This window comes from Meles meles, chromosome 1 (assembly GCF_922984935.1).
Source record: "Meles meles chromosome 1, mMelMel3.1 paternal haplotype, whole genome shotgun sequence".
In the NCBI taxonomy this organism is placed as follows: Eukaryota; Metazoa; Chordata; class Mammalia; order Carnivora; family Mustelidae; genus Meles; species Meles meles.
This window is the reverse complement of record NC_060066.1, coordinates 160,578,465-160,603,563: the sequence shown is the minus strand read 5'-3', so window position 1 is coordinate 160,603,563 and position 25,099 is coordinate 160,578,465. Positions and strand designations below refer to the sequence as shown.

The following is a 25,099-nucleotide window of genomic DNA, read 5'->3' as shown; positions in this document are numbered from 1 at the left end:
TTTGCAATGGCGTGGATAGAACTAGAGAGTATTATGCTAAGCAAAATAAGTCAGTCAGAAAAAGATAAATACCAAATAATTTCACTCATATGTAGAACTTAAGAAACAGAACAGATGAACAATAGAAGGGAGGGAAAAATGAAATAAGATATAAACAGAGAGGCAAACCGTAAGAGAGTCTTAACTGTAGGGAACTGAGAGTTGCTGAAGGGGAGGTGGTGAGGGGATGGGGTACGTGGGTGAAGGGCACTGAGGAGGACACTTGATGGAATGAGCACTGGGTGTTACATGCAACTGATGAATCACTAAATTATATCTCCAAAACTAATAATACACTATATGTTAATTAACTTGAATTAAAAAAAAAAAGAATTGGGGGAGACTTGGCCCCCATGCTCACCTACTTAGAAGCTCAATGAGCAGTTACCATGGTAACGAATTGCTTATCTTCCTATTCTCTCTGATCAAAACAGACAGACAGATAAACTGTTGAAGAGCAAGAAAATTGGCTCCCTGCCTAGACTGGCAATGAGGGCATCAGTAGGAGGATGAGGCCAGATCTGTGAACCTGGTTTAGTAAGTTGCCCGTGAACTTGGCCTGGGATGCTTTGGCGCCATCTTAAAGTGCTTCCCTCTGGAGCTTCCAGGGCACCTCTAGCATGCACCCCTCAGTGCTGGCGCAGGAAGCACCTTCCCCATGAGAGTTGGAGACCATCAGGGCTGAAGCTCTTCTCACAAGAAAAAACAGCCATGTCTTCATAGGTGGAGGCCTCACACATAAGTTGGCTGAGTGAGATTTACAAGGTTAAGAAAAAGGTGCTTTGGGTTTTCAAAATCTTTGATGAATTTGCAGCCATTATAGACCTTAAGGACTCAAATCTACCACAGCTCAGCAGAGCAGATGTTTCAGAAATTACAAGGAAAAGGGCATCTTTGCTGAATGTCCCTGGCCATGCAATCATTGCATGGATGTTTACTGGCTGCCTCTGATCTAGACGCAGTTCTAGATTCTAGACTTGCCGATGGGAATGAAACAGAATTCCCTGCCCTCACAAGCATGCTCCAGCTCAATGTCCAGCCCACTTTTCACGGGATCCAAGCCCTGCAGGAAACATTTGCGCTGGGACAGGTGTGTCACAGGAGCTCCTGGGGAAGGGAACCCAGTAGATGAACCTTTCAGAAGTACTCCTCAGATGACACTGTTCAAAGTGTGGTCTGTGGGGGCGCCTGGGTGGCTCAGTCGGTTAAGTGTCTGCCTTCAGCTCAGGTCATGATTCCAGGGTCCTGGGATGGAGCCCCACATCAGGCTCCCTGCTCAGGCGATAGCTTTCTTCTCCCTCACCTTCTGCCACTCTCCCTGCTTGTACTCTCACTCACTCTCTCTTTCTGTGTCAAATAGATAAAATCTTAAAACAATAGCAACAACATCAAAGTGCGGTCTGCGGACCAGCAGCATCAGACCGTCTGGGAGCATGATACATGAGCAGAATCTCAGGCTCCTCCCAGGCCTTCTGAAGCAGAAACTGCCTTTCAGTACGGCATCTTAATGAGCTCTCCAGATGAACCACGAGCAGGAAATCAAACTATAGAACTCCAAGCCCCCCAAACCATCCCACAAACAGAAGAGAGCCGAATGGCCAAGCAAGTTTGAGAAGGAGGGTACCTTGTCCCTCCCTTGCAGACTCAGCAAGCTGGCATGTGAAAGACGAGGATGTTCTCAGAAAAGACACTTGCTTAAAACACAAAGCTCCTCAGACTTATTTGGTAGCCCGATGACGACTCAACAATGGTAAACATTCGATGGAACGTGTCCTGTGAAACGCACCTTGGGAAAAACCGTATGGCCCTCTGGCATGCACAGATTCATCTTGCTTGGTTTAAATAGTTCCAGATGGAATGAGCCAACAGGAATGATAACAGGCAGCTTTACCAAGGCACAAATTTGAATCATGCCCACTGCCCAGTTGGGACTCTGGACAAAGGTCTCAGTTCTGGGCTAGAGGGGATGGAGGGAACCCAGAGATTATTCCTTCATATGTCTGAGTTGGTCCCTGCCCATGACTGAGTGAGTCTATGGCAATGCTCATGGGGAAATGAAGACACTGAATCTCCATGAATACCGGTCACCACGGGAGAGAAAAGCCTTCACCCTGACTTAAATTGCTGGTTCACTTATTATGAGAAAATATACACAGGAAACACTATATTCTAGAAGGAACACGCCATTTGGAGAAACTCAGGAGCCAATATAGCATTTCTTGTTTGTCATTGAGGAAATCTGGGAAGGTCCAGAGCCATTTATCGTCCACAAGTGTCAAGAATCCATGATGATGATCATGGGGACGATGGTGATAGCTAACACTTACTGGTAGCTCCTTACATGCCAAGCACTGTCGTACTCATGTTTTCCAGACTCAGTGCTGGGAGATGAGCAGCGTATGCCTTTTACACGTGAGGGCACTGAGCAACAGGGCCAGGTCCCCATTTCAATTCCTTTTATGTGAATTGTGACTTCTAAGATCTAAGTGCCAAGTGACTGGTGGAGAGACCCAAGCAGCCAGATGATGAAGTGGTGCCTGAGTCCCCCCATCCTTTCCTCTGGCTCCCCAAGAGCTGAGAGCCTCACCCAGAGCCCCAGCCCAAGGCAGGTGTGATTCAAATGTGTGCCTCAGCAGAGTTGCCAGTTACCATGCTACGGGCACATTCCTTCTGGAAGAGTGTAAACCAACAAAGTTGAATCACCTTTGAGGAAAAGTCTTTCCTGTTCCATTTAGAGGAGCCATTTTAGATGGGAGGCAGCACTGAGTTGGGCAGGTGCAGACAGGTGTGGCCCCAGTTGTGGGCCTGAGGCTGGGAGAGAATCTGCATTTCCATCATGCTCCTGGGCGATGCTGATGTTGCTGCTCTGTCCTGAAAGAGGGCATGGTGCTAGGTTGAAGGCAGAAGGAACCTTGGCCTTGCCTGGCCTGGGCTCTAGGCTCAGCACTGACCCCCAGCTGCTGTGTATCTTCTGGCAAGCCTCTTCACCTGGGCCACCAGGTGGGTGGAAAAATGATATTGCCCACCCTCCCCTCCCCCACATAAGCTGCTGAGAGCCTCTCCTCTAGTGTGGGGGATAATGCTTGCCACCTCATGTTTCAACACTGCTTCTCGAGAAGTCCTTTCCAGGCCCCCCCGGGCTCGTGGCTGCTCCACACTGGTGATCTGCATCCCGTGAGAACTGGCCTAACCATCGCCCTGCCTCAGGGACACACAGATCTGTCACCTCCAAATCATAGCAACAGAACCCTCGAGGTCAGACAAAACCCAGGTATATGTTTTCTCTGCCTCTTGGGAAGACATGTAGAGGTCCCTGGGTCCTAGAGGTGAGTCACTCAGTTTATCATGCTTCCCTCATTTGGGGACATAGCATAGAGTGGTGGTAATGGAGTCATCCAGGCAGAGCCTTGTGTTGGCTGTGTAACCCCAGGCAAGTGACTTAACCTCTCTGAGCTCAGTGTACTCATCTGTGTGTGCTGTGAGTGTCACTACCTATGCCATGGGGCTGCTGGAAGGGGCTGGCACATCAGTATTTCTTTTTTTTTTTTTAAAGATTTTATTTATTTATTTGACAGAGAGAGATCACAAGCAGACAGAGCGGCAGGCAGAGAGAGAGAGAGGGAAGCAGGCTCACTGCCAAGCAGAGAGCCCGATGCGGGACTCGATCCCAGGACCCTGAGATCATGACCTGAGCCGAAGGCAGCGGCTTAACCCACTGAGCCACCCAGGCGCCCCCGCATCAGTATTTCTTAAAGAGTCTCTCTCATTGTTGCTATAACCACAGTTATTTGGACATCAGTTACAAGAGAGGATTCTCGGGTATATACCGTAACAGTAAACTCTTAAAATGTGCCTTTTAAAAATATGTTCTTCTCTCCTTATAAAATTAATATTTTGTCTGAGATTAAGAACACTTGATTTTTTTTTGAAATTAACAAATAGAAATCAAGGGCTTCTAAAAATTGTAGACTCCTGTGCCTTCTTTGACCTTCCCATCTGAGGGCCAGTGTCTGCGAGAGAGGAGGATGGGGGAAACAGCTGGTAGGGCCCTGTTGTGAGTAGGCACTTGGCCAGGCATTAATCTTGCCACAACTACATGGGGTGAGGGACTAGCTCGAGTGGTACGGTGGCAGAAATTGATGAGTGGCTGAGCCTGAGCCAAATGAGCAGAGCCGGTGTTTGCCATCTAATAATGTCCCATCTATATAATATTGGGGGCAGGAAGGAGAGCATATCTACTATAACATGACGGTAAACGGAATGTAGAGTGGTTCAGAACAGGCTCTGGAGCCAGACTGATTTAAACAAGGCTCAGTTACTTCCCAGTTGTGTGACCTCAGGTGATTCAGTCAACCTCTCTGTGCAGCAATTTCCTCATCTGTAAAATGGGAAATAATCATACCTAACTCATAGGACTGACTTCAGGGTTGGGATGCCTGGGTGGCTCAGTAGGTTAAGCATCTGCCTTCAGCGCCAGTCTTGATCCCAGGGTCTTGGGATCAAGTCCTGCATTGGGCTCCTTGTCTAGCTGGGAGCCTGCTTTTCCCTCTGCCTGCTCCTCCCCCTGACTGTGCCCTCTCTCGCTCTGACAAATAAATAAAATCTTTAAAAAATAATGTAAGGGTTAGGGGCACCTGGGTGGCTCAATGGGTTAAAGCCTCTGCCTTCCGCTCAGGTCATGATCCCAGGGTTCTCAGATCGAGCCCGGAATCGGGCTCTCTGCTCAGCGTGGAGCCTGCTTCCTCCTCTCTCTCTGCCTGCCTCTCTGCCTGCTTGTGATCTCTGCCTGTCAAATACATAAATAAAATCTTAAAAAAATAATTTAAGGGTTGAAATTAGTTGTTAAATATCAAACTGATAAATATCAAGTTGATAAATATCAAATATCAATACTGCCTGTCACCTAAATAGCAATGACTCTATAATGTTAGATATTATTGTCACTGTTATCAAATAAATACTGCGGAGGCAGGAATCCTTGTATATTTTGGTCACTAGTCTGTTTTAGAACAGTGTCTAGTACTTAATAGGTGTTCCATAAATAAATCTTGGGTGAGTATCGTTGCAAACAGATAAACCTGTTTTTTGCAGTGCAGACATTGTTTATTTGGGCCAGCAGAGGGCAGCAAATAGCTATGTCCGATGCTAATTCTGGGCAATGGTGGTTTACATGTTCATTTCCAAGGTTAATAGGGCTGTCCTTCTGGGCTGGCTGGTGGGTTAAAAAGTTGCCATTGCGGGGCGTCTGGGTAGCTCAGCGGGTTAAAGCCTCTGCCTTCGGCTCAGGTCATGATCCCAGGGTCCTGGGATCGAGCCCCGCATCAGGCTCTCTGCTTGGCTGGGAGCCTGCTTCCTCCTCTCTCTCTCTCTGCCTGCCTCTCTGCCTACTTGTAATCTCTATCTGTCAAATAAATAAATCTTTAAGAAAAAAAAAAAGTTGCCATTGCTCCTATATGAGTGGCCCTGCCCTCCCACTCGCCTCTGTGTCAGTTGCAATGATTGACAGAAATTCCAACTCACAACTAATTTTGTTTCAATTTTTTTTTCACCGCCCCAACTTATTTTCAATTTTCTCCCCACTCCCTCCCTCTCTTCTTTTTCTTCTTTGTCCTTGTTCTAACTATCTGTTTCTCACACTCACCATGCTCTGCATCAAGCCAGTACACAGTACACACTCCCGAATCTTATCCGTGCAGCTGCTGCCAGTCTTCCAAACCGTGACGCCTAGGGTGCATATCCTTATGCAGTATTCTTCCTATACTTCCCACTATTCTTCCCAACATTTAGTATTACTAAATGTGGCGTAATAAACACTTGATCAAACCAGATCAAGCTAGGCCCAGAAAGGTACTGTAACTTAGCCAAGGACACACAGCGCTTAGTTGTGGAATGAGTGTACTGGCCAGGGCCTTCGCTCCGTCCACCCCATTAGGTCTCCACTTGCTTGATGAAAGAGGAAAGGTTTTAAATTAGAAAAAACACGGGTAACCCGCTCCATTACCTTGCACTGCTAGTGCAGCATTTCCATTGGGTCAGCATGCGAGGACCGTCAGCCAGGCATCTGGTGGGGAGATTTCCTGTGGTGGCTGCTCCTGGCTGTAGCTCAGTCTCTCAGTGTCCCTGAACAGGAGACAGGCTGCTTAACTGGGAGTGAGGGCCCTCACACCCAGGCTCACCCTGCTGGAAAGGGTTGCTGGGTCTAGGAGCCACCTGACGGAGCTCAGAAGAACGAGGAGAGATGTGGGGCTGCAGAGTCAGTAACTAATTGCGACCTATTTATACTAGCGCCCCCTCCCCCCAACGACAGACAGCGATGCCCAGCGGATCCAGATCAGGTGCTCCTTATTACTACAGGACATCATTAACACACAGCCACCTTTATGATTCTTAGAATCAGGGCTGGTGAGGAGTTTAGAGATTACCTAATTCAAGGGACGGCGGCGGGGGGCGTGGGAGGGTGGTTTGGGTGCCCTGAGATTCCCATAGCAAAGTTACATGCAGTGCCAGGACCAGAATTCACTATAAAGCACTAATTATCCTGGAGCACCTACACACTTCCCAGATTCCAAGGTCTGACTCTTGTCCCAAGGATTTGCTCAGGGGTCGTTGTCATCCTCCATTTGGCCAGAAGAGGGCAGACACTTGCCATCGATGGAAGTGGAGAGCGGGAAGCTCTTTTTGAGGCTAGAATAACATCTCCCTAATAAGGTCATTCTGCTCTAATGAGAGTTGCAGCTCAAAACACAATTCCTGATGCTTCTCCTACAAATATGCTACTCAAAAGACAGGGAGGTTCAGGGCCTGAAAATCTCTTCTTTGTTTCAACTTCATCACTTTACCTCTCCCAGACTCATTCTTTATTATGTGAAGTAGGATCTCCACTATGTGACTATCAAGAGGTGATTTTAGGTGGAAAATAGGTAAATTATAAAGTTCCTTAATTCAAAACACACACAAAGAAAGAAAGGTCCACAGCAATGGGATGTGTGTGTGTGTAAGAAAGCTGAACAAAGGAGAGATGTCCAAGCTGTGGGAGGGTTTTCTGGTCTTGGATGAATAGATTTGTACATCCTCTGGCAATTGAAACCAACCCATTTTGTACTTGGAAAGGGCTTTGCTACTTGCATTTATATTTCAAACTGTGCTTTACCTTTTAATCTGTGTGAGAAAAGTAAAGTATCACTGGGATACTTGCAAAGTCCTATAATTATGTTGAAAAGTATTGTTGAATGTAAACGAATGGTGATGCTCATTTTTACAACTCTGTTTGAGTGGTTACATAGTCACAAGAAGCAAAAAAGTAAGATGTGGGTATTTTTTTAAAACCTGGTGCCATTTTCTTAGGATGTCGAGCCCCAGGAGAAGTATTCTTTTCACACTAATCTGTGCTACCTAGAGCAACACTGCAGTCTGAGTAACCCATTTTGGAACAGTGAGGAACCAGAATGCAGTTAACAGCAAGCCGTCACAAGGGAAGGGTCTGGAAACCCTGTCTGTAGGAGGGGTTTGGGAACTGAGACACAAACCTGGAGGGGAGCAGCCCTGAGTGGGAGAGGACCTGGGAAGCAATTCAGTAAGAACAAGAAGGTCAAAGCCATAAAGGAAGGGCTGGTCTCAATATTGAACAGCATCTTATTGCTCCCAACAGGCAGTTCAGGACACTGGATGGTTCAAAGGGTGCCTACAAGACCCTTCTGATGTCCAAAGAAAAGGCATCACCGAAGATAGTCTTGGAAACCAACAGCTGTACCCAGCCAAAGCAGTCATGCATCAAAACGTGATGGGTAAGAGCAAGCTTGCAGAAATCAGGATGGTTCCGGTAGCACCACAGGGTGAACAGAGCTGGAAAGACAGGGACAAAGGTCTAGTCCCATGAATGTCAGACTGTACCAGCGACTTCAGCCAAGTCAGGGTCACTAACATATCCCAAAAGGAGCAAGGTTGGCTTGAATGAAAAAAAAAAGGGGGCCCCAAAGACTGTATGTTTCCATTGCAGTCAGACTGAAATTAGGATTAGCCAACGTTTGTTCACTGGCTCACAACCCTCCCTGATTGAATTCCCACACTCTGCTAGGCACTCTGGAGGGAGCTGTGTGTATTTTCTTTGGAGGCTCAGGGAAGCCTCAGGCTTCACTGTGGTTGAAACATTCTGTTTCTTCTGTGTCCTCCTTTAGCCTCCACGATTACCCAACGACAGCAAAGGGCGAACATGTCTGGGGTGACGGAGCCACCAGAAGTGCGTGCCCGCTGCACTGTGAGATCACGTGGGAACGGCCATCTAGTGAGATTCCTCAGTGTGACCCGCCAGCTTCTCACATCCAGATCATTTCGAAGGAGCTGAAAAAGCATAGTTTCTAAACTGTCCAGGTGAGAATGAAACCCAAGACCAATCTCTACTCTGAATTTCTTCCAACCTTCTCTAAAGTACCTGCCAGTGTATGACTTCAGGGTTCCGCCAGCTCTGAGAGGACTCAGGCATGAGGGCTGTGGCCACGATCTACCTCAGCTCCGAGGAAGAGTAAAATGACCTGGAGACCACGCAGGGAACCACTTACATGGTTACTATGGACAATTCCTTCCCAGAAGGGGAACCTGTAGGAACACCTCAACACCCAATGCGACTGAACCACGTAAAACTGATTCTGTGTTCTCTTTGAAACGGAAAGTGTAATTTCATTTGCTTGTTGAATATGTTGGTTTTTATTTTTAAAAAGCAGATAATTGGGAAGCTTTCTACTTCTTTTCTATCATATTCTTCAAAGCTACCTGAACAATTTAGGACAGGTTGTAGAACTGGTGATAGACATGGCCAGTAATTTTTTTTCTCTAGACGAATGGTCCTTAATAAAGGCTTCTTCTCACCTCTTGGAGAGTCTCTCGAACCTTCCTTGGATCAAACTGACCCCAGTCCACCGGGTGAGCCACTAGTAGCTGTTTGACTCGATTTCCTGAACACGGTTGACTGGCAAAGGCACAGGTAGCTGCTTGAGGCTGAGCTGCTCACATACTCCCTCCTAGTTTTGAAGGGAGACAAGAGACTTGGACTAGGTATAAACAGGTACAGCTCGAGGGGAAAGGTCCATGAATTCCTGGTGCTGGGGTCACTTAGAGTTGTCCCAGTTGCTAATCTTTCTGGTTAATTCCACTCTTCATGAATCCTTGAGCTACTCTAGGAAAGTTCTAGGCAAGTTCTTCTTTGGGCTAAGGTTGCTAGGCTTGACTTCTACTACTTACAGACCTTTAAGTAACAGACCCACTGACACATCTCTAGGAACCACGAATTCTGTCCCGGGCCTTACCATTCCCTCAGCCAGCAAGGGCTTGCTTGTGATCTGACACTGCTCACATTCAGAACACTCAAACCATGTCAGTTTCATCTCCACATAACTCCCTTCCTCTCCACGTCCTCTACTGTCTCCTAGTTCTGGCCTTGGAAATCTCTTTGCTGAGCCCGTCCAGCCTCTTCTTGATCCAGTGGTCATTCTGATCGTATTGCTTCTCTGCCTAACACCTCAGGTTCTGTCCTACAGCTCTTACCACAGCGTTCAACACCCTTTTCATTGTGGCTCAAGGGACATGGGGCTCATCTGCTGTTTCCACTCCTCCCATGTGCCAGCCAGGCCTGAGGACCGGCCTCATCCAAACCTTCTCTGCTCTTTACTTCCCCGATGATTTTTGGACTGTGTTTCCCTCTGCCCCTTGGCCTTGGTAAAATCTTACTTCTTGAAGGCCAACTTCAAGCCTTTCCTATCTTCGTAGGAGAAACTCTCCCTCCATCCTTTGGGACAGGAGATCACTAGTCATATTTTATATTCGTCCTCCCGTCCCGATGGCGAGGCACAGGCTACATGGATTTCCTGGCACCTCAGTGGTTGATCAGAAAGTAGATGTCGAATGTGTCTGATTGCATAAATCACGTGTTTATCAGGATAGGAAAAGGCCTGGGAGAAACGCCAAAGCCAAAGTGTGTGTGTCTATCATGGCTGAGTATGACTTTAGCCAAAATCAGGGATGAGAAAGGATGGAGGCTGCGGAGTGGGTAAATTCCATGGCATGCGCCCCAGACCTGCAGGCACGTGTGTGTGAAAAACACAAGATGGTTTCTCGACTCCAGGAAGAACATGTTTATATAGCTTAGAGCGTGAGAACATTTCCATATTCTCTAACTCATTTAATTGGCAGGGCAACCCCGTGAAGTGGTGAAAGGTTATGAATGCCAGTCTGTAGGTGAGGGAACTGCTAGGTCAGGAGGTTTCAACAAGGTCATCTTGTTAATATGACAGGAAACCGTGCCTTGGAGCGCCTGATCCGGTATCCTCTCTCTCTGCTGTGCCACGTGGCCTCTCAGATGACAGAGTTAAAATGCAGTGAAACAGGCTCTTGGGAAGTGGGAATAAGGGATTGGGGGTGCAGATGTCCGGCTGTACATCCTCTAACTTTTCTTCCCCACCCTTGGGGCCACACGTGTGAGCGCTTGTTGCCAGCCTAGCACAGAAAATGTTACCCTATCTCCAGAAATTGATACCACCCCCCCCAACACTCTGATTTGGTGGCAAAATATTTTAACTTTTCATAAAGCTGCTTCCCCAGCCAGTTCTCCCCCACCCTCACCCCCCCCGACTCAGCAGGGAAAAGATTCTGCGGGCACGGGCGGTGGTGGAAGCGGCGGACGACGTGTGCGTATCCGTAAGGGCACATACATACAGGTTTATTTAAATGATCAGATCTACACTTTTGGAGGCTGTTGGAAGCATCTTATCAAAAGAAAACACATTTTAAGCAAGAGGTTAAAAAAGCTTTTCAGACCCAAAGGCCATTTAATACAATAAATCCTACTCGGGTAGTTTAGCAAACAGTTTTTAAAACCCACATCCAACAGACTGGTTAGTACTGGATATACAGATTTGGTTTCAAAGCTGAAATGCCCCTGGCGTAATAGACCTTCTCATGAAATTCAGTTATTTTATATTATGCCATAAAAAATAGGGACACACATCTATTGACAACTTAAATATTAACTCAATAGGCTAGTTGGTGATATAAATAGAAAAAAAAAACCCCAACAAACAACAAGTGGTCACAGGCTAGGTTTGAGAAGACTATGACAGCAGCCTATCCCGGCCTGCAAAGATGTTAAAATCTAGTGTAGAATCTAAAACAGGAAAGAGAGTCAAATATTCCACTCCATATAGACCCCATCTGGCCCAAACCATCCCCCAAGGAGAACACCCCCAACACATGAGGTTTACTAACCACCTGCTACAGATGTTACTATGTCACTAATTAACAATGATCACAGATAATGTGTCATATCAGAGGCTTTGTTATCATACACAACGCATTAGTGGCCGCGGGAATTGTCCTCCGAGAGCTACAGTCGGAAGGCGAACTGACGAACGTCTCTGCCGCTGGTCCAAGAAACCACAGCCAGAAGCCTGGAGCTTTCCTCTGCGCCTGAGCTCTCTGGGGCACGCTCCCCGCTCTAGCTAGAGGGGCCCAGATGTGGGACCGTTCCAGCCGGGTGCTGTAGCCTTTTACTCCTGGGCCTCCTTGCGGGTCAGCTTGTAGATCTCGGTGGGTCCGTCCACATGAGTGATGGTGGTGGTGAGCTGTAGTTCCTCCCCACTGTGGACACCCAGATCACCTGAAACGGTTTTTGGTGTGAGATGTGTGCGAGGAGGAAGAAGCTGGCATTTGCCGCCGTGACGGCTGCCCCAACACCGCCCTCTTCCACATCCCGAGCTTCCAGAGACCACCAGGGCACAAACACCTGGGCCCACGTGCACCCCCTTCACTCAGGCTCTGCGGTACTTTCGGAGCATTCCTGTCTCTTAGGGAGGAGATATGAATGATAGATGAGTCAGCACACTGCTTCTATCATGTGTAGTCATTGTTAACATTTAATGAGAGCCTACTTTGTACCAGACGCCATCCTCCAGGCTTTATATGTAATCGTAGTTAATCCTCCCAAGAGCCACCCCAGGTGGTCGCTGGGATCCCAGCAGCTTTAGAGATGAGGAAACAGGAAGGGAAGTAAGGACACTGCCCCAGGTGGAGAGGCAGACCCACGACAGAGCCGGGAACTCAGCCAGGGAAAGAAAGTCTGACTCCAAGGCCTGTGCTGTGGGCTAAACCAGCACAACACGACTCCCCAGGGATGGGGAGTGAGGCACGGACACACCTGCTGTGAGTAATTTACAAAGCAGCTACACCACGCGAGGGCAAACAAGACATGCCTATATTTACTAACAGACTGGGTTTAGAAACGTTTAGGGGTTTTCTCCTCCTGGAAAAAAGCCCTAGAAATGTGCTCAAAATCTTCTGCTGCCCCTGGAATTCTGTACACGACACCTGTGGTCTTGGACTCCTCATGTGACAGACATATTCCTCTGCTAAACGGAATAATGTAGTCTCTTCTCCACTAGCAAGAAAAAAATATGTTTCTGTAAATTAAAGCCCCCTACCTGCCATGAGGCAAACTAAATGAACATGTAACTGGCAAAGGGAAAACGGGAAACATCAGGACGTAACTGTTCTCAGACCGTGTCTGGGTGGGATGTGCACGGACTTGCAAATTTGCAGAAAGAGGTGCTGGAGAATGAAAGGTCAGGGTTAGGTCTGTGATTTGTATATGTTCTATGTCTATTTTTATTATATGTTATATTTTATTCTATTACAATATATGCTTTTTGTATTTTTATATCTTTATGTTTCTACTGTGTACACATATTTTCTGGGACTAAAATTTGTCCCAGTTCAAAGCACAGAATTAAATAAATAAGTGCACTTTTCAGCTGGGGTTGAAACTTAGAAGAAAGCTCCAGCCCTATGCTTACAACTAAGGTCCTGTCACTCGTCTAAGAACTGCTGGGCCTCAACGCATCCGCAGGCCTCAGAACCCAGGAGTCACCCCACACCCTGGTCCCGCAGGCTGCGAGGCTGGTGCTCCTCACATATGCCACGTGTATTAGTTTCTCACCGTAGACCTGTTTCTCAGCAGCTGTGCGGCAGCATCAGTCTTAGTAAGTGCTGGTCTGCAGCTTTCTACCTGAGAGACTCCCTTCTCCCAGTAGCTGGGTCATGAGCTATTGCAGAGGACTGGTAATGGTGTTTAGGGCTATTTGCCCAAGGGTCTGATCCACGGAGCTGGGGGCAGAGCAAGTAATAAAGGGGCTCTCAGGCCAGCCTCCAGCACATCCAGCTTTATCCTCCCTTGGGCCAGCACACAGACCAATGGGGTGCAGAGCCTGCAGAGGCCTTCCGCAGGGCCCCCCGAGGCCACACTGAACCATTACTTGTACAACAAGCAAATTTTCCCAGGTCACCAGCTTGCATTCTCACTGCTGCAACTTCTGGCCCACTCCTCAGTCTAGCACGATGCCTAGGCCTCAAATTTCTGGGTCAAGGCTAGTTCTGGATTTGCATATCTGGGTGAGCCATCAAAACTTCAAAGCCACAGTCAGGAAGTGGATGTCTGCGTGAGTCATTAAAATTCCAAAGACAGTCCTGACCACCCCAAAAAAGCCATTAGCACCTCCAAGAGTTTACCTAAAGAATCTCTTTCACTGAGGACTATTTAAAAATAGACACTAGAATGTAATTCTACTCAGGTTTTGAGCCCAAGATGCTAATTCTTTAAGCTTAAAATGCGATTCTCATTAGCACGTCCTAAAAAATGTGTATGATCCTACACACCACTTGAGCCAAATTAATAAGCACGCAGAGAGGTCTTTCTCGTGTGCTGACACTGTTCTAAACACTCTACAAATACTAACATTTAATCCTCATACTAGTGCTTTGACAGAATCGCTGCTGTCATCATTTCCATTCTATTGATGAGAAAACTGAGGCACAGAGAGGTTAAGACACTTGCCCAAGGGCCAGGCTGGGAAACTGTGATGCGGGACTCAAACCAGACCCATAGGCTCAGGAACCCAGGCTGTCAAACCTTTAGGCCACGCTGACTCTTTGTAAACAATCCAGTTCCTACCAGCCAGCAAGACTGCCAGCAAAAGATGAGTCCACATCCCATGCGTCATGGTCACAAACATATACAAGCATAATCTGGATGAGGTGTGCAGCATGTTAACTCTGCTTCTGTGTTTGATGAAAGAGAATTTAAAGCACACAATATCGGTGCCTGGGTAGTAAAGAGAGCTGTTACTTATGAGTATTTACCCTATGCACCTAGGAGCAGGTCAGCATGCCTTATATTTCTTTGTAAGATAGGAAGACACTGAGGCTCAAATAGGCAATTAATTTCTCTGATGTGAACCAGGTTGCTCCCAGCAGAGCTGGGATGAGGACCCAAACCAATGGGACCCTGGCTGGACAAATCTATGATTCATTCACGTATGGTTTTATTGTATCTTGAAGGCCAGTTCCCCCCACCCCACCCGCATCCCCCTTAGGGAGTGAATGTGGGAATAAGGCAGTAACATGGCAGGAGTGGGAATCCCTCCATTTCTTTCCAAATTCCATCAACCCCTACTTCTGCCAAGGTCTTGCTCCATCTGTTATTCTCCCTCACTCTTGGCTCCTGCTACTCAGTACACAAACATGCTCAAAGTCTTTTCTAAGACAAAAAAAAAAACAAAACAAAAAACCAAAAATCCACAAAACCCTTTCCAAAAACGCATTATGTTTCTTGTTTAGGGAAGAGAAGAAGAAGAAATGGGGAAAAAATTAAGAAAGGTAACGATAAGAATTCTTCAGTTTGCAATAAGTCTTTTTCCCTGCTTATGGTGTCAGCTGCTCTCAGCTAATTAACAAGGAGATGAGGGCTTGTTTCCGTCTAACTGTTGTGAAAGGGGACTCTCTCTGGCATTGGATTTACTCACCAAGGACTATCAGTGGATCCCTATTTATGATATGGCATCCACAGGTATATAGCTGCTTGCTGCTTCATTCTAACTGGCTGGAACACGTACCGGAGACACGGAAAGCTTTATAAACTACGCTATAATGAGACAGCAATTACCACAGCTCCCTAAGACTGGCCACATTTTAATGATGATCCCGTGTGATTCTGTGGCTACTGCAGTAAAAGAAAGAAAATGTGCTAAGGTAACTCCAAGATTGTTTCACAGAATCTGGGAGACCAGCAGTCTTAGAACATTTTGGGGCTACCTAATTCTGTCCTCACAACCACCAAGGCGAATGAACTCCGTGTTACCCAGACCTGGAAGCTAGAAAGCTCCCACACCACGAGTTCATATTTCTTTAAGTCAGACTCAGTGCACACTGGAACCAGGATTCCCAGCCATCTATGTCTACCTCCAAAGCTTATGTTCTTTTTATAACACTCTTGACTTCATTCTGTCCTGTGGAATTTTCTCTAGTCCCATACTGACCTCCCTCCTATTCACCTTCAAAACTAAGTTCAAACGGTAACTCTCTGTAATAGAGTCCAGCCTGGTTCATGGCAGAATTAAAAAATACAAGGAGAGTAGAGTATTTGTAAAGCTAAACTATTTCCATGGAAAGGACTACGGTTATGTCCTTCCTACACTTTGGGTGTTAAAAATAAATTGGACAGTAGGGGGCGCCTGGGTGGCTCAGTTGGTTAAGCATCTGCCTTGGGCTCAGGTCATGATCCCAGGGTGGCAGGATGGCGTTCCCTCATTGGGTTCCTTGCTCAGTGGAAAGCCTGCTTCTTCCTCTCCCTCTATTCCTCCCACCCTGCTCCTGCTCTCTCTCTCTCACACACAAATATATATACATTTTTTTAAGTGGAGAGTAGGTTCTTAAAAATCCTCAAATTTTTTTTTTCAAAGAACATAAATAACCACTGCAGTTTCTGATAGGTACTAAGTGTTCATTACAGCACCCACAAAGACTCTCCTGGTACACACCAATCCAGGTCTTCCCTGCTCCACTGTGTGTGGGTGGTTTAGCCCAGCACAGCAGCCCTTGTGTTCCCCGTGGAACCCTCAGCTAGAAAATAGGTGTGCCTTGGGATGGCTTGGTTTCTGTGACCCCTTCCAGGGGTTGGGGCACAGTGGCCTGGATCCAGCCATCTCTTAGTCACTTTCACACATTTAGGTGGTTTATACCAGGCATGGGGTGAGCCATTCCCCACCTACCTCTGAAGTACCTCTAGATACCAAGTACCAGGCAACTGCAAGAAGGTGGACACAATAAAACCTAGGCATTTTGAGTGAAATCTTAATGTTATGGGCTGAATTATATCCTTCCAAAATTCATTTGTTGAACTCCTAATTCCTAGTACCTCAGAATGTGACTATATGTGGATACAGGGCCTTTGAAGAGGGATGGAAGTTAACATGAGGTCACAGGGAAGGTCCTAATCCAATATGACCTATGTCTTTATGTGAAAAGGAGATTAGGGTACAGAGACACACAGACCATGTGAGGACACAGAGAGAAGATGACCATCTACAAGCCAAGAAAAGAAGCCTCAGAAGAAACCAGTCCTGCCGAAACTTTGATCTTGGACTTCCAGTCTTTAGAATTGTGAAAAAAAATACATAGATTTCTGCTGTTTAAGCCTCTCATTCTGTGGTATCTGCAATAGCAGACTTCCCAAACTGATAAATTTAGGAAGCAGAAAGTTCCTCCCAAGAAGGTGACTGAGGGCAGGGTAAGAGTCATTCGAAGAGCTGGAAAAAATTATTTACTTTGCCTGGGAAAGGAAAGATCAGGTCACTGGAAGGACAGCAGCCCTGCGAGAGGCGCGAGATGCTCCATTCAGCAGAGCGGAGGCGCTCGGCTGGTGATGGCTTGTTACAGGCTTCCCATCTTCATTAGGAAAAGGGTATCGAGACCCACTTCAGAGTCTGAGTCCAGCCCTGGTGGTAAGACCACTTCCATCACTGCTCACAGACATCAAGAAGCCAGGCCAGCCATGGGTGGGTCATCGAACACGCAACCAGGGGAAAGGCCTCAATAAAAGGCAGCCACTGTCAAAGCCTCATGACTCAAACCAAACATTTACTGAGGCAACAAAAGCCAAAGCCACCTTTCCTGTGAAACAAGCAGCAGGAGACCTTAGAAGCCTCTGGCAGGAAAACTGACACAGCGTGGTAGCGAGCTACCAAGACACAGGACCCGGGGTTGCTGCTGTGGCTTCCAGCAGAATGAGTGTGTCAGACAGAAGACATTTAGTGCGAATAGAAATAGAAAGCAACCAGTTGGCAATTAGAGCGTCTCCTGTACCCTTCGTCACAGTCATCCAGTCAGGAATTCCGTTTCTCAGTTTTTTTCTAAAACCTTCTGAAAAGAATTCTATAGACAAAAGAATATAGAAATGAAAGCTATTATTAAGAATTGTCTGACTTCATAAGCAGCTCCAACTTTTTTCCACATGAATTGGTGGCTGAGGGGGTTTGGACAGTTTGTTGAGTGTGGACAGTATCAATGCTGAGCCCCTGGGAGATGCCGTCTTCGCTCAGACCTAAGGTTAACATCAGCTTGCTGCAATTCGTGTCTGCCTGGGAAGATAACTAGAATGATTCACAAATTGCTTATGAGAACAGGTAAAAAGAACAACTTTAATGAGAAGGTAGCAGGAGCCGGGCAGAAAATGTGAAGGTCCTTAAAAGAATGAGGCCTAAAATATCTTTGCTAAATTAAAACAAGTCGGGGCACCTGGGTGGCTCAATTGGTTGAGACTGCCTTCAGCTTGGGTCGTGATCTTGGGAGTCCCAGGATTGAGACCCACGTTGGGCCCCCTGCTCGGCGGGGAGTCTGCTTCTCCCTCTGATCTCTCCCCTCTCATACTCATTCTCTCTCTCTCAAATAAATACATAAAATCTTTTTTAAAAAGTTGTATGTCTATTTGTATATGTGTGTATACAAACACACAACACATATGTATACACACATACACACATAAAATGCTTAAAGATATACATATATGTATATATATGAAATAACTGATGTGAGAACGTTTCTGTCACCAGCTATGATAAATCAACCAACTAGAAGATGGAACCCAGAGCTCCACACCTTTGCAGCACCCATCAGCTGCTAAAAACATGAAAGTGTTCCAGCCTAGAGCTGTTCTGCCATGTCCCGAGTTTCAAGAGGCAGCCAAGAAAGCCTTGCCTCTCGGACCAGGCTACTAGCTCCATGAGAGCAGGGACTGTGTCTTGGTCCCTCCTTTGGGCTTCAGGTCACTCCATCTGATCAAACCTGACACAGTGCTAAGTACTGAGGTACTCAGTGGTTCATTTCTAAGGGTCATTTTCCGATCCACACAGTAAAAGAGAAACACATGTATAAGAAAAAAAAATGCTCTTTAGAAAGCCAGCCTTTCTAGAACCTGTCATCTGCTTTGTTTCTCTCCATCCATTCCTTGACCAAAAGGGAGAGGCTAAAGTCTATGCTCTCTGCTTTCATTTCCTTCCTACCCACTCCCTTCTGACAGTTCTTGGCATCTCTCTCCAAACAAAACAATCCCTCTCAATGTTCCTTCTCTTTCTTTATCCCCTTTGGCTGCATCAGAAACCACCTGCCAAGTTCCTGGAAAGGAGCTTTTTCCAGAGGTCCATCTCACCAAGGCAAGAAGCACCACACACCTGGGATTCATTCTCCATAGTCAGAGATCTGAATTCTTGGCTCTGGACCTTAAAAGCAAAGGAGCGGGGGAGCCCAAGCCAACTTAAAAATAAAAACTTTCCACAAGAAAGGGAAAGGAGCATGGGAAGGCTGGGGGAGGAGAAGGGATGTCATCCAGAGATCCAGAGAATTTAAAAATACAGTGTAACCCCCGAGGAGTTCGTTTTCTAGGTTTCCATAATACTTTGAACTAGCTCCTTCCAAGGAGCTTCAAAATCCTGTAACTCCTGGGAGACACTGTGTGGTCTAGTGGTAGACGAAGAGATGAGAAGTGAAGGAGGGCAGAGAAGGAACATGATCCGAGAACCCAACGTGGAAAACGTGCCCCTTCCAAAGGCACGAGGTCACAGCACTATGCAGGAATGGAAGGACACAACAAGCTGCTGGGGGCTCGCGGGCTGCTGTGAAGTCACAGCTGATTATGTTACCATCACAGAACTGCTAAGTTGTGTGGCTCGTGTTTATGATCGGAACAGGGTCCCAAAAGAGCCTGCCCACTTAACTGCCTGAAAATTTGTTTTTTCAACAAGGGCCCTATTGGCATTTTAGGCTGGACAATTCCCTACTCCAAGGGACTATTTTGCTCTTGGCAGGACACTTAGCATCCTTAGAATCTGTCCCCTAGATGCTAGTGGCTCCCTGACAATCCCAAAACAAATAAACACAAATACTTTTGGCAAGGGATTTGGGGGATAGGACCTCCTGGTGAGAACTAGCTTTTGAGCCTTCTGTGAAGTTACAGGTTAAGCCGCCTTCAGCCTCTCCCTGCCCCCAGCCCAAATCTGATGGGAAGTGCTATTCTCCATTGCAAAGTTTCTTTAAGCCTCAGAGGGTGGCTGCTGTGCAGAGTAAGAAGTCCCATGGGGCGTCTGGGTGGCTCAGTGGGTTAAAGCCTCTGCCTTCAGCTCAGGTCATGATCCCGGGGTCCTGGGATCGAGCCCCGTGTTGGGCTCTCTGCTTGGCAGGGAGCCTGCTTCCTCCTCTCTCTCTCTCTCTCTCTGCCTGCCTCTCAGCCTACTTGTGATCTCTGTCCATCAAATGAATGAAAAAAATTTAAAAAAAATTAAAAAACAAACAAACAAAAAAAAAGAAGTCCCAAGGGGAGCTGCCTAATACCTGGCTTGCAAATCAAGCATTTGGCCCAACAGGGTGACAGGCAGTCAGCCTACCTCTAAGGGGCTGGCCACAGCTCCGGCTTCCACTTGCCTAAAAGTGCTAGGATGGGCAAATTCTTACCAGTGTTGGGAAACCCCTTACCTGGTACAGAATCACCCCCCCCTGAGCTGCCTATTTGTCATAAGACATGCTCCTCTTTGCCAACGGGAAGAAAGGTAACCACAGACCTTCACGGTTCCAAGACTTTAAGCAATCACACAACTGGGAGAAGTGGCACCCAGAGGTTAAGTAGTATGCCAGAGTCACCGAACCCAAACCACCAGAACAGTATGTGGTCGGTATTCAATAACTATTACCCATTAGTAGTATCATTCCAACTTCCCAGGAAGTCCAGCGACTGCTTTATGGGGAACTTCCCTGGAAGGCAGGAACTTCATCTACTGGATTCCAGCTCAATATTCCCATTCGAGGACATGTCCATGTGGTTTCTGTCAAAGTCCAACAGGATGACCATAAAATGAAATTAAGATTCTTGTCCACAAGCCCAGAACCCCTTCCTGCTGCGTTCTGGAGGTCCATTATTTGAGAGGTTATGTGCCACCATTTCCCACACGGAGTGCGACCAGCCAAGGAGCAGGAAGGAAGACAGGCCTGAAGGACACTCTTACACAGAAGTGGCCAGTATGGTATTGAGGCGGATTGTGGCTGAGAATAATCCACGGCCCCAACGTTCAACAGAGATGCCCTTCTCTTCCCACACCACCACCGTCATCACCCCCTCCTTTGAACTCAGCTCTTAAGATCACTGGCCCACCTCTGAAATATGAAACTAATCTAGAATGCTTATTTCTAAAGCATTAATTCAAACAACATTTTCAAAGCACCCTTAACAACCTGTCCTTGCTCTTAAGGAGTCAGTATTCCAGCAGGAGAGAGAAGACACAGGCAAATTCATCTACTACATTTATACAGTAAGTGTCATATGAAAAGGATAATCGTGTTTCCCCAGGCCTGTTCCTTAGAACGCCATTCCCACCCCACCCCCCAAAAGGCATTGTCTGGAAAAAGGGGTCCAGGGTCAAATAATTCAGTAATTTGGGGGAATGATATTACTCCCACCCATTTAAAAAGACCTATAGTAAAAATTAAGGTACTAAAGGCATTAAGATGTCCTGCAGTAAAAACCTCATTAATGCCAATTAAAAACCCAATGGTTCTCAAATTTGACTACTAAAACCCAGCAATATCCCATGGCAACAACGTTCTGTTGGATATAGTTTTCCGGGCTCCTCCTGGAGTGTTTTGGAATAGGTTTCAAGAAAGAAGCAGCATTTTGAATGAGCCCAGAAGGTGGGGAGGGTTTTATTAGACCCAAATGGACCCAGGATATGAATCCATTCATTCAACACCCACTTGTGTTCAGTACTTCCTAAAAGCAAGGCCCAGCCGTGGTCCCACAGCAGACATGGAGACCTAAAGCCCTGGACTTTGCTCCAAGGCAGTGAAGGGCACTGGCTCGGATTCGAGAAGGAGCATGTAATCCTTGGGGAAGAGCAAGAACACGGCAAGGGGAAAGCAGGTGTGAGAAAGAGAAGGCAGAGTAAGGGTGGGACCCAACAGTGTAGGACTGAGCTGTCAGAGAAAAAGGAGCTATCAGACATGTTGTTTACCGGGCCACCTATTCCAAGTTAAGAGCATGGCCTAGAGCAGTGACAGTCATTTCCCTCTGCCACAGCTGGTAGAGACACCCCAGTGAAGCACTTCCCTTCTCTGGGCCTCCGTTTCAACATCTACAAAACAGCTGGACTGGCTAGGTTCCCTAAGGTTCCTTGTAGCATCAGTAGCATTTAGGGAGAAGGCGGCCATGGGGACAGGTGAATAGCTATTGGTGTGGACGCATGTCAACAGCCTTGCACAAGATTGGGCAGGAGAAAAATGAAGCCAGCTCAGTCTTCAACTCTCAGAACCCAGTCCCATTCCACCTAATAGCTTAAGATCATGCTTCTCAAATCAGAAGAATAAGTACGGCATAATCTCTGAGAGTCAATTTTGCTCAAAAAATTGAGGAAAGCAAATTTAAGTTTTATACTAAAAGGGGCACTTCTTTCAGACTAGACTGCAATATTCTCAATGTTTAAAGATTTTTTAAAAAGGCACAATGACTTAAAGAAATATCTGCCCTGCGCTGGCTTTTTGTCTTATGGCTCCCCAGTCCCTAGCGGTACTCACTGACATTTGGAGGGCAAGTTTGATCAGGGAACCCAGAGCCTTTCCTAAGTGGATCTTGTAGAAACTGAAGCTGAATTATCCTGAATAAAGCTCTGCTAAAGAGACAAACTCACCATTGGACTGGTCTTCCCCATAGTTCTTATGGGAGGGCGCATATAAGAACATCAAAGCAAAGACATACAGGTTCCACATCCCATAAATGCCTGTGAAAAAGGCACTGTTCACTTGGACTGTGACGCCACCCCCACTTCCAATGGCCTTCCGTCACCTACGGAAAAAGGACAGTAACATTTAATTGGAACCAAGAAGAAACATAACACTGAGACAGGAATCAACCCACACAAAAACCGAATGTCTTCTATATATGGGAAAAGTAAAGGGCCTTGTAGGACTCCTGTTTTTCTTTTTTAGGTGATTTATTTATTTATTTTTGGAAGAAAGAGAGAGAGTGAGGGAGCACGAGTGGGAGAAGGGGCAGAGGGAGAAGGAGAAGCAGACTCCCTGCTGAGCAGGGAGCCCAATGGATGTGGGGCTTGATCCCAGAACCCTGGGATCATGACCTGAGCCAAAGGCAGACACTTAACCGACTGAACTACTCAGGCACCCAGGCCTCTTTTTTTAATCCAAATCATACTAGTATGAATTTACGTTCACTGAGGGTTTACTGCGTGAATACAAAGTCAGTGGTTCTCCTGTTGGCTGCATATCAGAATCACCTAGGGAGTAGCTCTTTCTTAAATTACAGTACACAGTTATCCCTAATTTATGGAAATTGTGTTTGAGTCTCACATTTATCCACAACTCTGACTCCTCCTCTGCGGTCTGTCTTCCCAGCTTGATGTAAACTCCCCGCAGGCAGAGACCACTTCTGACCTGTTTACTGCCATACCTTGGTGCCTGATGCCCCACAGGGGCTCAGTAAAGACAGGCCGATTAAATAAGTGAGTGGCCTTCCTTAGTGGGGCAGTGAAGGGAGCAGAAAAGACACGGGCCTGGAGTCAGAGATCAGGATTCAAATGCAAACTTTACCACTTACTCTGTTTAATGTAAGAGAAGATTAAAACTCTGAACTGCAGTTTCTTTAAGTACAAAGTAGAGGGGTGCCTGGGTGGCTCCGTTGGTTAAGCATCTGCCTTTAGCTCAGGTCATGACCCCAGAGTCCTGGAATCAAGTCCCACATCAGGCTCCCAGCTACCCAGAGAGTCTGCTTCTCCCTCTCTCCTCTGCCCCTCTCCCCTGCTTGTGCTCTCTCTCTTGCTTACTTGCTCTCTCTCAAGTAACTAAAATTTTAAAAAACAAAACAAAACTCTACAAAACAAACTTGCAGGGTTACTGAGGAGAATTAAGTAAAAATTTTTCTAGAAATTTCCTAAGACAGTGGTGCCTGGGTGGCTCAGTGGGTTAAGCCTTCCGCCCAGGTCATGATCTTAGGTCATGGGATCGAGCCCTGTATCAGGCTCTCTGCTCAGTGGGGAGACTGCTTCCACCTCTCTCTCTGCCTGCCTCTCTGTCTACTTGTGATCTCTCTGTCAAAAAAAAAAAAAAAAAAAAAATCTAAAAAAAAAAAAAAGAAATTTCCTAAGACAGTGAACAATAAATCTATGTCTATAATGTCACTCTATGTAAGTCACTCATGAAGGTAATTATGAATCTTCCACACCCTTTACAATTCTCCAGGAATGTTTTAAGGCTGCCTTTCTCTATGTTAATGACTTCATAATTGTTTCGAGGGCTGTCTGATGACATATGGATCACACTAAGAACTGTCAACAGAACTACTGAGCCGAGTGACTAAAAACTTGTGCCAATTCTAAGATCAATGAAATGATTCTAACTACTTCTGCTTGCAACAGGAAATCATAAATGGAGTAGAAGAATACTGGACAAATGTCCCTGTGAGAACTTAATGAGGCTGGGTTATATAAGCCATCTCTAGGAACCCCCTCTCCTAGGAGCTACAGTGTGAGACGGTAAGCTATATCTAAATGTTAATGACTTTGACAAGCAGGTGGATTTCACCTCCTATTCATGAGGCAATGGGTCTATATTCACTGACACCTTCTTTATACCTCATGACCCACTGGGGCCCCAGGCATAATAAAGTTATAAGTATAGGTGTTTCCTTTTGAAAGACCTGGAGTGTCCATTAATTAGGTTAACTAACTGTAGACTTACCAATTTTCGTGTGGCCTTGGTGATACATAATTTTTCATTTTTGTAATGCATAAACCACTAATCACGAATGCTTACTTATTTTTGGAAATTATTCACTTGATACGATGTGCTCAGGAATATTTTTGGCAAAGAAGAATTTCATAACCACTTCTGATTTTAGAACAATGTATGAGCATTCAAACTACTTAGAACGAACTTCTTAGAAATGTCTCCAAATGTCACTCTTCTTAAAAGAAGAGACTACTCTAATTTTATAAAAATTACAGTACTTAGGACATACTTAAGATGATTTTAATGCATATAATGGAAGAGAAGAGGGAGTCTTAAGATAATTCCTGGAAACATATGTGCCTGCTGTCATAACAAAGGGAACAGTTCTGTTTGAGAGGACAGAGGGGAGGCTGGACTGGGTGAACTACAGGTAACGATGGAGTAAGGCAGCTCTAATTTTCTTCTACTCTGTTAAGACAGCAGGCCCTTCAATAGGTCTCTCTCCTGCAAGAGACCCTACTTCCTATGACATAAGCTGGGAATCCTCAGTACCTTTTTGCTCAAAGTGATTCTTGTTGGGTCTGGTATGACACATCTAAGGAAACGCCCACTGTATGCCTAGTTCACAATGGTATTTGACAGACGGATGTTTGTTGAATGAATATGGATAAAAGTACAGGCATGTGTAGGAATGCCAGTACATGGAAGTAGAAAGGGGGGACAGAAACAGTCATTTAAAGGAAATATCTGATGGCAAAGTAAAGAGAAACTATTGCATTCCACAGTAAAGAATGATGACTGTACTTAAAGGTAAGTCAATGGGTAATAAGTATTATTTCACTTAAATATTACTCTCTAACACAGATATTAGCAAAACTAAGACTTTTTAAAATAATAAGGGTAATGACAGTTAACATTTATTCAATGCTAATATGTCAGGCACTACTGTAAGAATTTTACATGGAGG

The 25,099-nt window shown here is 46.0% G+C and overlaps 1 protein-coding gene across 1 annotated transcript in view; it reads right to left on the bottom strand.

Moving 5' to 3' along the window:
- Window positions 1-10,716: 10,716 nt before the first annotated feature.
- The window catches only part of WLS (Wnt ligand secretion mediator), a 102,970-nt gene continuing 88,587 nt past the window's right edge, over window positions 10,717-25,099 (bottom strand). Inside the window, 3 exon segments of the mRNA XM_045978414.1 lie at window positions 10,717-11,683; window positions 22,080-22,209; window positions 22,211-22,234. Of these exon segments, the coding sequence (XP_045834370.1) occupies window positions 11,574-11,683; window positions 22,080-22,209; window positions 22,211-22,234 (264 nt within the window). The 3' untranslated portion in view covers window positions 10,717-11,573.